At 37.3% G+C, this 18,218-nt stretch overlaps 1 protein-coding gene across 1 annotated transcript in view; it reads right to left on the bottom strand.

Moving 5' to 3' along the window:
- Window positions 1-18,218, bottom strand: part of ELAPOR2 (endosome-lysosome associated apoptosis and autophagy regulator family member 2) — a 196,465-nt gene that overhangs the window by 50,849 nt on the left and 127,398 nt on the right. Inside the window, exons 9-12 of the mRNA XM_053553656.1 lie at window positions 9,072-9,252; window positions 7,067-7,195; window positions 917-1,007; window positions 168-270 (exon numbers count right to left, since the gene is read on the bottom strand). Coding sequence (XP_053409631.1) covers window positions 168-270; window positions 917-1,007; window positions 7,067-7,195; window positions 9,072-9,252 — 504 coding nt within the window. The remainder of the gene's footprint in view (window positions 1-167; window positions 271-916; window positions 1,008-7,066; window positions 7,196-9,071; window positions 9,253-18,218) is intronic.

The following is an 18,218-nucleotide window of genomic DNA, read 5'->3' as shown; positions in this document are numbered from 1 at the left end:
CAATACTTTCTTTGTGGACTTTATTGCATAATTCTTAGTGACTGATCTAGGTATTTTTTAATGTTTTTTGGAAGGCCCTAAGAATGGCAAGAAAAACGGGGTTCTTATCCCACCTGGCTCAGATAAATTCTCACAGATCTGCCTCCAAAAGCTGCTTGTCCACTTACCACCATGAAGTACAGAACACAGTCGGCTGAGCAGAGGGTCTCAAAGACAAAGGTTATTCTTCCTAGTTCAGAACCTGTGGCTCCAGTCACAGATGTGGGAGGTCTATTTGACAGAGTAAAATAGCAATATTTATAGTATGTTCTAAACACAATTTAGAATAAAATTAAGCCACTTTTCTTTAGCAAGTTGAAATCCATGCTCTTCTCTTCCCCTGACCTACTGCTGCCCCATCGACAACTTCTCCCTCACTCAATTTTGCACACTCACACTCTCTGTTATCATATGGAGTCTACACAGCTAAGGTAATACACCTGAATCCTCCACTACTAATGTTGCCAGTCCATCCCAAAGCAAAAAAGACTCCTACTGAGAAATTTCAAAACAATATTAAGCTATGTGTAATATGCTACTTTATAGAGAGAACTAAGAAAAAAATAAATAAAAGATATTCCTACAAATAACTTGAACTAAGTTCTCTCCATTAGACATCCAAGCATCAAGTTTATTGCAGCATTTAGATGTAATATTGTTAAAATTATTCAGCTTTATCTGAGTAACATACAACTAACAGTTTGTCAATCACTAATTCTACAAGTAGTCTTAAATGTAATGCAGGACTCTGTGACAGCTTGTTACTTACTAAATATTTTTTCAATATTGATATATTCTATAAACAGCCCTACTTCATCCACTTCTATGAAAAAACAAGTGTGGGGATTCTTACAGAAAAGAATTAAAATTTCCTTACTTAAATCCTGGGATATGCAAGTTTAAGATCAGGTAATCATTATCAGAACCTCCAGCCCCACTCTGAATATGATCTCCAGCCACCTCCCAACCTAGAAATGATAAAAGTTATTTTTATTAATAAAAAATTCCATTAGTGATTTCCTTTTTAAATAAAGGAAAAATAAAAAGAAGTCTTAGTACTTACGTTCAAAGTTAAAAATACTCCACAAGAATTTCCTATTTTTAAATTATAGTTGCAAATTGCATGCAGAGGTAGGCCCATAGGTACCGATAAAGATGTTCCAAATCATTCCCCAGGAGGAACTAAATAATGCATTATTTTGCATAAAAGTTATTTAATGGGAAAACTAAAACAGTTTTCTCAATGAAGCACAATTTTGAATTAAAACAGATGGACTTTATCCATTCTAATATACTGAGATGAGATGGAAAATTCTAGTCCACAGACAACCAATGAGAAGTAGAAACTTCACTTTATTTAACAAAGAAGATTTAGCCTCAGGAGTTCTTTCTTACAGTTTGCTGTATTGTTGTTCCCTAACTTAACCCCTGTTCTGCATTCATTCACTTATTTATTTACTCAACCAGCATTAGTGAGTGCCAACATGCACTAAGCAAAACCAGACAAGGTCCACCCTCCCTGGGAAGTCAGTGTAACCCTAGAAGAGAGGCTTGGCAGGACTATCTCCACTTTGCTTCTAACCCCCTGTGGTAATATCCTTCAGGTTAAAAGCTTCTGCTTAGCTCTGATGTTGTCCACATGGCTATAAGAAGAATTTAGGTTGTAGTTCATCTCTAGAAGAAAGAAGATAACTATCCCTCTCCCAAAACTAACTCCTGGGGAGATAAGGAAAGTATGCACACAAGTAACAATGCTATGTTAAAGATTTCTAGGAACACTGTGACCTGACTTTTGTTATCCTGAGAAAATGTAAGTTTCACAACCTCCTCTGACCCTTGATGATACTCAGATACCTGGGGTCACCAGTCACCTCTTGCAACACCCATTGCTCCTTTCCCTTAAGTAAAAATGAGCGTAAGCTTCAAACTAACTTAAGATGGTTCTTCAAGACATGAGTATGCTACTCTCTCAGTTTGCTGGCTTCCCAAATAAGTCACTTTCCTTGTCCTAACACATCTCTCAACTTATTGGCTGTCATGCAGTGAGTGATAAGAGCTTGGATTCAGTTACATCAGTAGAATAGAGAGACAGACACATGCTAACAACTTTTAACAGTATAGAGCTGTACATAAAAGGTTATATAAGGTCTGTCCTCTGCAAAGAACAGTTGACATTCCTTGAACTGAAATGGGCACAGTAAAGACAGGAAGAGAGAAGTCTCCCCAACATAGCATCAGGCAAGGTTATTGATTAATGGCAATACCTTAGCACTGGCGCTTCCACATCCAAAAGAAAATTTCAATTTAGGCTACTTTAAGAGATAGGAGAAAGAAAGAGAAACTGAGGAAAGGATTAACTATTACTGCTAGATTGGACAATTTTTGAAATGTTACTAGCAGCAATTTGGTGATATGTTGGTTGTATATCAATCAAGCTAATCTTAAAAGCAACACATACTAATCAACTTAGGAGAGAAATACCAATTGTTCAACTATGAAGGTTCATGTGATTGAAAAGAGAGAAAAGTAGGTATCAACTCCTAATTCTAAGAGCTGAAAAGCCACAGAACTGTCTTTACCCAGTGGAACAAGAGACCCTTACTGCAGTATAAGTAATATGAGAGGCATTTACATTTAGAGAGACTGCAAACTTGTGGTGGGCATAAGAGGGAGAGGCATGATCCCCACGTAGCAATCCTATACCACAAATGGAAGTGTCAGAGTGGCGGTCTGCTCTCCGTGCTTGGTATACTCTTGACTGAGGAATGACGATTCACACCACAGGGTCAGGTCCACCCTCTCAGCAGACTATTATCCTAGTTCTTTGGCTTTTTGTTTGGAAAAATCACAAGCAGGGCCAATAGGACAGAGTGACCACAAGCAGGAGACAATTTCACGAATAGCTTTTCATTGAAGAATGAAAGTCTGTCTGCACAAGAGGAGACAGACAGATTGACTTACTCACTAACTGGCTCTCTCTCTCTCTGGGAATTAATTCTTAGGTTGTTTCCTTTTATTGCCCTGATCCGAAGAAGGGCTTTCATGAGGTGTGGGATGGTACCAAATGATCAACAGGTGTTCTCAAGGCTGCATCTGCATGTGTGAGCTCTCTCTCTGAAAGCCCACCTGGGTGGGGTGAACCACAACGTACACTTAAGCTAATGACATAATAATCAGCGTTATGTTACTTAAGTCACTTTCCAGATCCTATCATGCCAGGGCTGGGGAATTCCCAGAGTGGTAAAGTGCTTCCTCCGCTCCCCAGTATAGCAGGTACTCAGGACAGGATTAAGGATGGGGCAACACCAGGATGAAGTGCCCACCCCACCCTCTTCCAAGGTGCTCCAGACACCTCCAAGGCAGGGCATCCTCATCCCTAGAAGGGCCAGAGATCCTGGCTATCTACCTAAGAGAAGTGCTTTCTGTAAGAACACCTCCAAGTGTTCAAATACATGTGTGTGGCATGAAGGGAAAACAAAAAACAGAAAGCAATACGAGGATGGTAAGGAGAAGCACTTTGGGATAGAGGGACTAACACCCCCACAAAAGGAGACAAACATTTCTTGTGTTTGAATACTGACCACTGCAGGGCCTCCTAGTTTAGCCCCCTTTTTTCTCTGTCCTGACCAAGAAACACAGAGTGTGTTGACCATGCAGTGACCTGGCCAGCTGTGTACTGTCCCCAACACACCAGCTGGAACCCAAGCTGGAGCTTTGAGCATTTCCAGGGGTATTTAGGTTGTTGTCCAAAACTCTGACAGAAACTAGCCCTGGCCCTGAGTCAAACTCCTCCAATCCTTAATCAACTCCATAACCCAACTCCCTCATTTCAGACACACCTAGGGAGAACATCCTTTGTCTCACTGTCTCCTACAAGGATATGTGAGCCCTCCCTAGGTAAATTCCCCTGAGAAATGCTTTGGCCTGATCATTCTGGGGTTTAGTGCTTCTTTCTTCGGAATACCAACCAGGACCCATCTCAGGACAGTTTGGGGTACTCCCTCATGGGAACTCCCTGCCAGCCACTTTTGGGGAAATTCCAGCCACAGGTTCAGTAAAACAGAACATATGCTATTATGTGTTTAACGTGTCCTTCAGAAAACCTGTGTTAAATGCTAACCCTAATACATGTCAATGGGACTTCATTTGAAAATAAAGACTTTGCAGATATAATCAAATTAAGATCAGGTCATAGAATAGCCTTCAATCCAGTATGACTGTGTCCTTATGACAGGATGGGAATATGAACAGAGACATGCAGGGAGAGCCCCATGTGAACACACAGAGACACAAAGACACAGAAAGCAGGTGGCCTCAAGCGATGCTCGCACCTCAGCCTCCCAAGATGCTAGTGTTACAGGCCACTGCACCCGGACTGCTTTTACTTTTCACTAGTATAAATGTCACTATAATAAACATATTTTTGGTAAAGATTTTCCATATTTTAGTATTTCTCTAGAAAAGAATACCAATAAAAACTTGCTAGGTCAAATGAATATGTTTTTAAACTAGTATTTTGTTCTATTATTCTGATTTTGGAAGGAATGTGTGTCTAGATGGAATATTTATGAAATTCAATAAACTAAATGAGAAAAAAAGTAATTCATACTTCCCAGAAACTTCCCATTCCCCCCCCCCCCAAAAAATAGCCTCTTTACATTTTGGTGTATTTCTTTTTACTCTATTATATATTTTTTTGTTAAAACAGTTTAGGTTTTAATATATAGTTTATTTTCTGATCTTTTTACACATAATTTAGCATTCTCTTCTGGTTTTTCTAATCATCACATTGCAAATATCCTCCCCTTGAAAATCTTTTCCACATTTAATTTTACTAACTTAGCAATATATTGGTTATGTTTTATTTAATCATACCCCCACTGTTGAAAATTTACTTTGTTTTCTCCTATTTTTTGCTTTTATAAATAACATTAAAATTAAAACTTCTGTGCATAATTTCTTTCTTTTCATCCCATTGTTTCTTTGGAATAAATTCCCAGAAGTGGAATTACTGGGTTATAGAAAGAGAACATTCTAAATTCCTGAAATATACTGTCAAATTGTTTTTCCTACAGCTTGCTGATACTGGTTGTATAGCATTTAATCCTATTTATGGAGCATAACTTTCATAGACAGTATCCTATTGCTGGATATTTAGTTTATGTCAATATCTGTTATCATAGATAATGCCCAATGAGCACCTCATGAAGAAACAACTAACTTGTCTCCACCTTTGAATTCCTGTTAGGCAAAATTCCAGTACATGAAGATTTACTTCTACATACCTGTTCTGCAACTATGCAAATTTCAGACTGAGAAAACACAACTCTCAAAGCACTCCACATCACACAGTCAAGTTGTCAGAGCACACCTGCTCTAACTCCATGACCAGGCGGATGACTGTCTCTTGCAGCAGGCGCCCCCTCCTTCCCCATTTGACCCTCATTCTTATGGGGCTGCTCCTCACAAGGTTAGTTACTGTACCGTTCAGTAACAACATATACATAACCTTTTACCTTTGCATTTTTCACATTACTGTTTGCTATTTCAGTATCACACACTAGTACTACAGAGATTTACACTTTTCAAATAGTTGAGCATTTCTGAAAATCAGCAAAAATTTAAAATATACCCTCTAAGTAAATGAGTAAGCAAGTAAGTAAATCAAGTATTGTCATAAGAGTTAGACTAAGTCCTCCACAAAATCAAATACAAATTCCAGATAATCTCTACTAGTAAGTGAACACACACACACAAATGTATTAGTCCTTGTTCATGGAATCATTCAAAACCCTGCCCTTCCCAATCTCGTTTTTCCAATAGGTCTTAACTTTCTCAATGTGGAATTTAACCATAGGACATTTTAGGAACATAAGCCATGCTGGTCAGGTAAAAACTGCTGTATCTTTCCTTCTTTTCCCTTACAATAAATTTTTTAAAGTGGTATTATTTGTCAGTAAAGAGGAATATTCACGTTTACTATATATCAAGGCTTTGTCTTTCTCTCTTTGATTTAATCAATATTATTCAAAGACCCATTATTTGTCAATCTCTGTACTCATGAGTGTATCTCAAGCCTATTTCTTTTGGATAAGCGTTGACTTAAAACACAGATGTTGAAAAGGCTGTGTGTGTGTGTGTGTGAATGTGTGTGAGTGTTTACAATAATCAAACAAACATAGAGAGAAATAAGCTGACAAAAAATGCCAATGAGCTGATAAAAGTAAAGAATAGAAAGCCCTGGTATTTAAAATGCCTAATCCTTGCATCAAGCTTAGAAAATATAGGGAGATATTGTCATTTATTCAACCAGCAAATGTTGCAGAACAACTAAGTGCTAACTTCTCTGAGCACTTGAAATGTAAAGACAAATGAAATTCAACCACTTTCCTATTTATAACTGGTACCTGCCGAGAAAAATATCCACTCTTTAACATTATTTCAGTGGAGGGTGCACCATTTCTCCATTTGATAATAAAACCTGCCTATTTAATCTCAAAAAAAAAAAAAGAAATTCAACCACTTTCCTACAGAACTCCACCGTAAGTGTAATAACATAGCCCAAAGTAATATTTTTATCAGTAAGTGAGTATCATACACATTTCGTAAACACAATCATAAATTTCACAGGCAAGGGAATTCGATATCGCTTAACCCCTCACTATTGCACAGTGCTGAGCCTGACTAAATTAATCCCAACAGAAATGCTATCCTGCTACTCTTTAAAAGGGTAAACAGAACAGATTTCATTACCCCCTCTTGGTAAATCCCCTCTGGTATTTATACCCATAAGTGGTGATCCTCAATATCTATAAACCAACTCCACAAAGTGCAAAATTAATAATATTCAGGTAGGAAAGTCATCTGTCTGTGACACCACATTTACTGTTTTTATGTGAGAACTAGAAGATGGGTAAGTAGCCAAAGGATAAGACTGGAGTTCCCCAAGCCAAAAGTTGGTATGTTTTAGAAAGCAAAGTCTGAGAATACTGCCAAAATACACCAAGGGGGCTGATTCTGACCTTACCATTCATTCCATCACACTTTGAATTCCCTACATTGAAGCAGGAAGTTTTCATGTTGCCAGGAAGAACATTCCACCATTTGTATTCAAACCCAAGGGCAGGTTCTGTTCCTGCTGGACATGGTCTGCATTCTACAAAGAAAAAGTAGGGTAAACAATTAAAAGTAAACTACATCTGTACAACTTCTTCTCCCTTTGTTCTAAGCACTACTAAACTATAATTAGCAGAGAGAGAAGTAGGAAGGAGAGGTATTGGACCACCAATTCCCGTAAGAATTAACAATTGTTTCCAAAGAAATCCTGAGGCCAGGTGCAGTGGCTCATACCTGTAACCCTAACACTGTGAGAGGCATATGGGTGGATTGCCTGAGCTCAGGAGTTCAAGACCAGCCTGAGCCAGAGCGAGATCTCATCTCTAAAAAAAGCTGGACATTACTTGGGAGGCTGAGGCAAAAGAATCACTTGAGCCCAAGAGTTTGAGGTTACTGTGAGCTGTGAGGCCAGGGTACTCTACCCAGGGCAATATAGTGAGACTCTGTCTCAAAAAAAAAAAAAATCCTGAAAAAAATTATGGATAGAGTATACATACACATACACGTACACATACACACACACACACACGTTTCACCAACATGAAAAAGAAAAAAGATATAAAAACATTTCAAAATAATTTTTTCTTCATTCTGAGAGTAATTGCTAATACTGAATTATACTTCATAAAAAGAATACGAATACTCCATAAGAAGAATAATTCTGGGGGTTTTTTGCAGTTTTTGGCCGGGGCTGGGTTTGAACCCTCCACCTCCAGCATATGGGGCCGGTGCCCTACTCCTTTGAGCCACAGGCACTGCCTAGAAGAATAATTCTGAAACAAATTCAATTTCTCCTACATATGATCTTAAAATCAGTTCCCTCTACTTTATGAATAAGGAAAAATCATATCCTCCCTCTTGGTTATTAAACAGAATATTAATACCATTTAATTAAGAAATGATTACTTGAAATTCATAATATTGACTATTGAGAAATGAGGCTGAGAAATTAACATCTGCAACTATGAAATAGTAGATTCTTTTCCAATGATGTTTTTCTAATTATTTTTAAATTTAGCCAAGACACTTTGCATCATCACCTCAGTAAGAAAAGGGGGAAAGAAAACTTCCATTTATCAAACACTTCGTGCTGCCAAAGTACTACAGAAGACATTTTTATATAACCTTTAAATGATGATGAGCTAGATATTATCCACAATCTCAAAGACAAGAAAATTGAGGTTCAAAGCTTTAAACAAGTTGGATACATCACACTACGGGCAGTATGTAGGACACAGATTCACATTCAAGTCAACTTGACTGCAGAGTCCTTGTCATGCTATCTATCAAAAGATATGAAGTATATGGCACAACTTGTATTCAAGCCAGATACCTGCAATTAAAATGTACTGTAATATTTATCTAAGATTAAAATAAATTCTATTATATTATTTTTATATTATATTATGTACTAAAATTTTTCCAACAGTACACTTTTTAAACAATCTACTTGGGGCTATTTTAATTGCCATATGATCAAAATAAGCAATTTTTGATTTTATTATAGCATAAAATTCATTTATTATCCTAAGGGTATACCAGAAGAAAGAACATTTTTGCTTATATAAATATATTAAGTATATATACACACACACCAGAGAAGGAGCACTTACCCTTGATCGCTTATGTGGTGAAATTTTCTTAGCAATATCCAAGGACAAACATCTCATTAAGAGAGAATTACATAAAATTCCATTAAAACAGCTACCTTTGTATATAAAATAAGCTATGTGGCTTTGCAATTCTGTTATTCTATTTCTCAACTCTTCTTCAGACTCAAGGATAAGAAAGTTAAGGGTTTTAACATCCTTTTTATAGAAAAATCCTTCCATAAAAACACAGTTTATAACAAGGTCACAGTAGCCCAACAAGATTAGCTTGTAAAGGGCCAATTATTGGTCCAGTTGACATCCTACCTTTTGTTCCATCAGAAAATGTTCCAGGAGGGCAGGGATGGCAAGAAGATGACCCACTGTTATAAAATCCTGGGTTGCAAGGTGGACAATCCTTCTTCTCTCCAGAAGGGGGCAATCTAATAGCATCTGTGAGATCCTCCCGGCAGATTTTGGGCTCTATCCATTTGTACATTATCTGAGTCTGTGGGGGGAAAAGGGAGCAAGTCATGTAACACGCTTATAACAAAAGTTTTAAACTGACAGCCTAGAAAAAGTGCAAATAGTAACAGAATAGAAGGGCCAGCTGAAAAGAAGGTAAAACTTGGGTGACAAAATGAGAGCAAAAGAGAAAACTAAGGTAGGGAAATGAATGATACTTACAAATATTTTTACCCTGGTGGCCTTACATCACACATAGCATGTTCCTTGTCATGAAATCCCTCTTTAAAAGGAAGGTAAGATGACTATCACCCTTACTCTCCTATCGACTCATTGCCTTCATTCCATAACTGATGTAAATTTCTATGCAGAAACTCTTTTCCATTTTGAGACACCCATGCTTTGCACACGTGATCACAGAAAAGTTATATTTCAAAAAGAATAGATCAAGCTTCACACTTTAATCCTGTTAGTTCATAAACATTGGAAGCTGTTCTGAGTCTTTGTCAATAACCTAATGTTAGACTACAAGAGTTGTAGCTACAATAATACCTCTAGATTATGTTCCTTGTGTCCTTAAGACAGCCTCCGCCCGGAGGGGAGTAGCCTTTTAAGCCCTATGCCTTCAGTCTCTCACACAAGCACTTACCCTATACAAAACAAAATATAGTTTACGTCCTCAAGGTCGTAGGTAGGTTCTTAGAAACTGCAACCTTAAGTAAAATGATATAAAATGAAGCCAATTTTACTATAAGCTTAATTACAAAATGAAAATTGTCCAAAAAATTGTCTCCTACCAACATGCGGTTCAAAAGTAAACAAGAATAAATCTGGTGGGCTTGCTGGGAGCTTTTATACAGCATGCTTTATTGTCATGTGTTTGTATTATTATCACAGCCTTTACAAAGTTTTATTTTACTATAATTTGTATTCACTCATTCATTCATTTCCCAGCCTCTTTAATCCAGTTCAGGGCCTATCCCAGCAGCTCAGAGCTCCAGGCAATAACCCACCCAGGACAGGATATCATCCTATCACAAAACACACTCAAAACACATCCCTGCACTCACACAGACACACTAATTCACCTCAAATACACATCTTTGAAATGTGGGAAGAAAGCAAAGTACTCAGAGAAAATGCACGTAGACATGGAAGAACATATAAACTCCCCCATACACAGTGGCCCCAATCAGGAGTGGATTTTTTAATCTCATCAGCATTATAACCAAACAACATTGAACAAAACAACATTTTCTGAGGACTTGCTATCTAAGCAAATAGCTATAAGTCAGCTAAACCCCAAAAGGTTTTCTCATAAAATTATTCTTATTTTGAAACCGAAAATACCAAATGGGTTAGCCATTCCAAACCAAAATTGATATGCTCTGTGGGGGCAAACATAAAAGGTTTTATAAATGCAAAAAAAATAAATAAATAAATCATGGCTTGGGTGTCTACAGTTCAGTGGCTAGGGCCCCAGCCACATACACCAGAGCTGGCGGGTTCAAATCCAGCCAGGGACTGCCAAACAACAATGACAACTACAACCGAAAAATAGCTGGGTGGTATGGCGGGGGCACCTGTGGTCCTAGCTACTTGGAAGCCTGAGGCTAGAGCATCACTTGAGCCCGAGTTGAAGGTTGCTGTGAGCTTTGATGCCACAACACTCTACCCAAAGCAACACAGTGTCTAAAAAAAAAAAAAAAAAAAAAAAAAAAGAAGGGCGGCACCTGTGGCTCAAAGGAGTAGGGTGCTGGCCCCATATGCTGGAGGTGGAGGGTTTAAACCCAGCCCCAGCAAAAAACTGCAAAAAAAAAAAAAAAAAAGAAAAGGAAAAAAAGTACCCTCAATGAATCCCCAACAATACAAAAGAAAAAAGAAACAAACAAAAAAAAAAAAGAAAAATTAGACTTGCATTTCTGATTGACTAGAGCATGTGTCCTAGTATTAAGATTTGATTTATAAAAATCAATAAAATGGAACAGTATTTCTGTAAAATAAATAAATGCTTCTTTCTCAAAAAAAAGAAAAGAAATCAGCGATTTCATAACAAAATACAGTTTTAAAAAGACACTAAAAGTTCCTTTCATTAGACATTTCTGCTGAAAGTATTCTTTCTCCCTTAAAACAACTTATGTAATAGGAAGTCTACTATGGAATCTTGAGAACCAAAATTAAAGGCAGTTCTCTATAACTAGATCTAGTTAACGGAAAATAATATAAAGTAAGCTCTTTAGACTACTCAATTTTATTCTCAAGTATTCTCATTGAAGAAAAGATTACCTTATATGAAGAAAGATACTTAAGGAAATGGTTTCAAGGTAAATGTCTCAGCAGACTTATAAATAACATTTCACAACAGTTCTCTTTTCTCACATTCATTTTATGGCTTATGTCAATGATGTACTTTAACCAGCTATTTAGCATCTGCCTTTCTTACCATTTGTAAAATACTGTCCAACCTTGCTGGGACTATGTAAATCGCTTAAAAAATAAATAGGTGCTATATCTAGAAGGGGGCTCTCTCTATAATACCCTTCAAGAAAGGCAGTATAGGCTTGGCACCCATAGCTCAGTGGTTAGGGTGCCAGCCACATACACAGGGGCTGGTGGGTTAGAACCCCGCCCGGGCCTGCTAAACAACAATTACAACTGCAACAACAACAAAAATAGCCAGGTGTTGTGGTGGGCACCTATAGTTCCAGCTACTTGGGAGGCTGAAGCAAGAGAATCGCTTAAAATCAAGAGTGTGATGTTGCTGTGAGCTGTGACGCCACAGCACTCTACCAAGGGCAACATAGTGAGAGTCTGTCTCAAATAAATAAAAAATAAAAGAAAGGCAGAATAAAACTCAGAGAACCTAAACAAATAAAACATCATTACAGGGAACTATCTTTTTAATTCTGGCTTAACGAATATACAAAAAATTTTCATATCCTCCTAGTCAAGTCACTAATTCTCTGATTTAGTTTTACATTAATAAAAATGGGTTGAGTTATGTGTGAGCTACTGTATTCTGGGTAATAGTCGGTTCCCACATGGGAGTGAGGACCAGTGATGACATTAAGAGTCGTGAAATCTTCTCAATCACTTTGGGAAGTAGTACATTGTCTTATCATCAAGTTTATAAATGAGGAAATACTCCAGACCAGAGCTGTTAAAGAATTTGCCCAAAAGTCATACACAACTAGTAATGGGTAATGTAATACCAGGCAAAAAGAGTCAGGTTGGTAAGGGTAAAAATAAAACATGCAAATATATTTTGAGAAGTCAGCTAACCACATGACTTTCAATGTAAGCAAACTAATTTTTAAAAATTAAAAAATATATACCACCTTTAAGCACTTAAAAGCTTATAAATCAAATTTCAAATGCCCTATAGTCAAAGTTTTGTTTGCAAAGCCTCTGTGTCACATGGCACATTGATTCTCTGCCTCTCTTTCTAATGAGAACAGATGCTTTCAAGTCTGCCTCAGGAAAGATAATAATCAGTATTCATGATACTTAGCATCAGATGACTCAAAAAGCAGGTAAAAAATGAACAGTCAATTCATTCTTAGGCTAGTTGAGATGAAATTATGAAATGTTTTATGAAACCAAAACCCTAATAGAGTAAAACATACCAGATTACCATTAAGATTATGAAAGAACCAATGTATATTTATATTAAGCATGAAAAAAATACATTTTAACACAGAGGTATCAACTTGAAGCTGCTTGTCATATCAAAATAAAATCTGTCATGGTGAAGACTAAAATTTAGAAACATTTTTGGACTGAATTTATCCACGGATGCCTATTTTCTTCCTTCAGATGTCAATGCACAAATGTACTAAGCCTTTACAGAATGGCTCTGCTCATCAGAGCTAAATTACACGTGCTTTAAAAGTGCCTACCAACTGCCATGAACCCAATTGCCTTATGCTCCATGATGTTCTGACTCAGGGGGTCTCAGCCAAGCAGGTAATTTCTTGCCTTTCAGCCTCTCCCAGGCCTTGACTTTTCCACCTGCAAGTCGCTAGGCACTCATCACTTGCCTCTCCTAGAATTACCCACTCATTCTGCTAACTGGTGTCTGACCCTGCCTTCAAAGCCACATTCAGTATCTACAAGCTACTCTCAGAAGGTCCTTGGCCTTTAGACCAGCATTCACCTGATTTCTTTTCTATCAAGGCTTTGCTGCTTTTCTATTTTACCTCCTTCTCGCCTTCTAAATGCTCAACAACGTTGATCACCATCTTTATGTGGAAGATACCAGGGGAATTTAACATTCTATTGGCAGTTCTAAACAGGGCTATAGTTTTATTGTGGGCAGTATACTAAAAATATTGAATTGTATACTTTAAATGTATGAATCATATGTATGAGAACTGTACTTCAGGAAAGCTATGTTTTTTTTAAAAAGATTGTAAAAAGAGGCTATCTAAAAAAAATTATTTTAAAAAATTTCAGAAATCCCTAGTCTCTGAAAAATGCGATGTTTTCCCATTATCCTAATTAAGGAACATAGTATATTTGACTTGCCTAAATCCTATATAAAGAAAGGCAGATCTAAAAACCATATACCTTTATGCCATTTTTTAAATATCCCCTACCTCTTTCTCCTGCTTTAAAATCCAGAAATACTGCACATTCAGCATTTGGAATAATTTGTAATATTAAGAGCATTAAAGGAGCAAAGTAAGTGTAAGACAATCTAATATTAAAATACTAGCAAATGCTCTATAACCTATGAATTTCCTAGATTTGGAGATGGAAAAGTTGTGTATAGTCTAACACCTCCTCCTAAAGGCTCCCTTCTGAAACAAATAGCCTTGCGCCCAAGCACTCTTCCGGCCTTAGCAGAAAGTTTCCTATTTGACAAAATATGTCATTCCAGAATTGAACAGCTTTGCTTGTTAGAATATCAGTATATCCCAGTGGAATATGCCTTCTATAAATTCACCTAATTAGCCCAAATTTTACCCTATGAAATAACACAGAAAAGTCTTCCTTCTTTTCTAAAATTTCCCTTCAAATACTTAAAGTAATTATCTAGGAAATTCTTATTAAGTACTTATAGTGTATTGAGAAAAGCACAGTAGAAGACTTAAGTATTAGTAAAATAAATTGCTCTGAAGGAGATTAGAGTCTAACAGTGATAAGAGGTTCACAACTGCTATTCATTATAAAAATTAAAAAATAAAAGGAATAAAAAGCATCAGACTTAGAAAAAGGACAATTTGGGTTAAAATTCACCCCTGAGACTTATTAGCTATGACTTTATGGAAATTACTTAACCTCACTAAGCCTCAGCTTCTTCACCTGCAAACTGGGTGCAATAATGTCTAAATTGTACAGTGGTTAAAAGAAATGAGAGGCAATTTCTGAATACATATACACACATGCACGTATGAAGTATATACACAAATACATAAATGCTTCTGGTATTAATACTATCAATACTATTACTCTAATTATTATCTTATCATTATCTTCTTCAATAGAAACACATAAGGTCATGAGGGCCCAAAAGAAAGAGCTTAAATCTCTGGGAAACAAGTCGGAGACATTGCAGAGATAATCCTGAGTTTTCCATCTCATCGTGCCTTTCCTTCCTACTTGAAAAAAATATTTCCAGATCCTTCAATCATACTTCTTCTCAGCTTTACTGATGTACAATTTGATAGACATAGTCATATATCTTCCTGAAGCTAATGATTTTATTTAAAAATATTCTTCTTTGCATGAGTTAGGATAAACATAAATAATTTGCTATACATATTTATATTACTCTGACAAATATTTGATACTCACGCCACATTTTACATATGGTTCTTTAATTAGTCATATATCAACCATATCATTTAATCCACGATTTTCTATCTCATCCATAAGGAGATAATTAAAAGCTCTACCAAATATCAGACTAACATTAAAACATACCTTCTTTTGATGAACGCTTGCCACTATCACTGGTAAGTATTCTTTTAAGCTTCAAGCACTGAGGGTGGACATGTGCTTCTACGTATTATTTGGGTATACCTCATGTACATTTTAGTGAATACTTTTGAGAAGTGAATGTTCTGTATCTATTTTATACATGTCTATTTTGTGTTTACTAAGCCTTAATTCAAATAAGTAACACTTGTGAAACCTCATTTATCTATCACAGGGAATAACGCCTCATGAAAATCTATCAACTCCTCGAGACCTTCAGAACTCACCACAATAGGTTCTAAGTAAGTAATTCTCCATGTTTGTTTATTTCTCTGTATCTATACAAGGCCTTGCACAATGTTTGATATATATAGTAGACTCCATAAAGATTTGGTGAATGAAAGCCTCACTATTTGTTAGAAGGCTTTAAACCCTTGCATCTCCTTCTACCCACTTCAATCTGGTTTCTGCATGTTAAAATGGTTCTCTTTAAAGCCACCATTTACTTCAAAGCTGCTGAATCTGGATACCTGTCAGACCTCATCTAGGCGGACCCTTCAGCAGCATCAGCCTTCTTAACCCCTCCTATCTCTATAAGCACTGGATAGTAATTCCCTTGTTTTTCCTTCCCACTTTGCACAGTCACCATCTCTGCTTGAGCATCTTTCCTAGCAGTGGCTCAGTCTGAAGCCCACTGTGTATTCTCCCTGATAAAACTGTACCCAAGCCCAAGGCTTCAATGACTGATATTTGTTCAAAACAGTCAATTTGTTCAAAACCCAGACTGGGGAGACACAACAGCCATTCCAGCATCTCTACCTGCTCTGTCTCACAACACAGCCAAACTGTACTCATATTGGATAAAGAAAACGTGATATATACATACCATGGAGTACTATCCAGCCATAAGAAATAATGTCTTCTGCAGCAACTTGGATGGAACTGGAGGCCATTATCCTATGTGATGTAACTCAGGAACAGAAAAATAAATGCCACATGTTCTCACCTGTAAGTGGGAGCTAAACTATGGCTGCACAAGGACACACAGAGTGGTAAAAATGGACATTGGAGACTCACGGGGGGTGGGGGGGTAATAAAAAATTAGCTATGGGGTAAAATTGACACCACTCAGGTACTGAGTACACCAAAACCCCAGACTCCACCACTACACAACTATACGATACATACATGTAACAGAATTCAACTTGTACCCCAAAATCTATTGGTATTTTTTAAATGAAAAACTATACTCATGGTCTTTCCTTCCCTGCCTCTAAATCTTCTCGTTAGCTAAACAGAACCTCTACGCAAATCTTTAACACATCCGTCCTCACCCCCACTCCTATCTAACCAATTAGACTGTGTGAATTTTACTTCCTACTTATTTCCTCAGTCTGCCTCCAGTGTATTCCCTTTCCCACCATCCATTTGTACCTTCTCTCACCCAGAAAGGGCATCATTAGCCTTCTAGGTATTTATCCACGTCCTCTCTTGCCCCTCTCTAATCTTGTTCCCAAAGCACTGCCAAGGAGATCTACACAAAGCATAAATAAAGATCTAAATAAAGCATAAATCCAATAACATCACATCGCTCCAGTACCACAACGCAGCAGTGATTTCTCAATGCCTGCAGGATAAAGGCCAAAATTTCTCATGTGGCCTTTTGAAGCTATGCCTGTTCTAGTACCACCCTATGTTATTAGCTGCATGTAGTTCCTCACACACATCCCACACTCCATTCACACATCCTCTTAGTTCTTCAGACATACCAGGCTTCCTCCATCAGGCACTCACCATCCCTCTACAAAAATGCTATCTCCTGTGCCCTTGCTTAGTTTTCAATACAGCCCTGGAGCCTTCCACACTGGGTCAGATGCCCATAAAACTCAGACTTCTCTGCTGTAGCAATAATAATAATTGGAAATAATTCATTTCCTTTGATTGACGTCTACCTCTTCCTCTAGAATCTAGACCGAAGTGGTTCTCACCAGTGCTGAGATCCTGGACCAGCAGAATCAGAATTACCTAAGACCTTCCTGGAAATGCAAATAGTCAGACCCTGCTCCAGACCTCAGTAATCAGAAAATCTGGGACAGGGCTTTCCTAGTGAGCCTGAAGCACACTGAAGTTTGACAGCCACTGCTCTACATCTATGAAAACATTTATTTTTCTTCTATCCTTAGCTCTGCCCTCATCACCCCACACTCTATATTTAACCAGTGCTCAGTAATAAAGATTTAATGAAAGAATCAACAAGAAGGCATTCCACATTTTCCATGATGTGAATGAGAGTCTCTTAATCAGGATTAGAATAGTTCCCATTACCAATTAAAATTTTCCTAAAAGCTTTTCCCATAGGCAACAAGTAATCTAAACTTGTAACACTGCTGTGATATATAAATGGTAATTTTGGGGATCTATATACCTCAACAGCTGCTTTTCTGATCAATCAATTTGATCCTCTCCAACCAAGGGCAAAATAGGATCAAAAAAGAACCAAAACACAGTCATTGAACAACCCTGGAAAATATCATTAAGTTGCTGCAAATCACCAGGCGATTCTCAGTAAGAATAAAATACATTTTTTAAAGATGAAACCAGAACAAACGAAACTGTTGGAACAAAAACAAAAATACCTCAACTTCACTTACGCAACCTAAGCCTCTTGACTAGATATTATTATTTAACTAAGTTCCCATTGCTTTGCTTACTTCTATAGCTAGAAACATTTATCTTAAAATATCCTAAATCATTCTTTAAAAAAAAAAAAAATCACTGAGTTTATGAAGTGCTAGTACACTGTTGTCTTGTATGCCAAGAACATGTTCAGTGTTGTCCCAGACTCAAGAGGAAAACATAATTTGTGCATACATGAACAACACAGCATGCCTGTGGCACACCCATATATCCAAATGTGTGCATTCTGCATTGTAACTTTAATATACGGCCTTCCTTCCATTAGACCCAAGTCAACTAAATTTCTTTTCTTTTTTTTTTTTTTTTTTTGTAGAGACAGAGTCTCACTTTATGGCCCTGGGTAGAGTGCCGTGGCCTCACCCAGCTCACAGCAACCTCCAACTCCTGGGC

The sequence above is a fragment of the Nycticebus coucang genome, chromosome 11 (assembly GCF_027406575.1).
Source record: "Nycticebus coucang isolate mNycCou1 chromosome 11, mNycCou1.pri, whole genome shotgun sequence".
Classification (NCBI taxonomy): Eukaryota; Metazoa; Chordata; class Mammalia; order Primates; family Lorisidae; genus Nycticebus; species Nycticebus coucang.
Note: the sequence above shows the minus strand (reverse complement) of the source record. Positions and strands in the feature narration are given on the sequence as shown.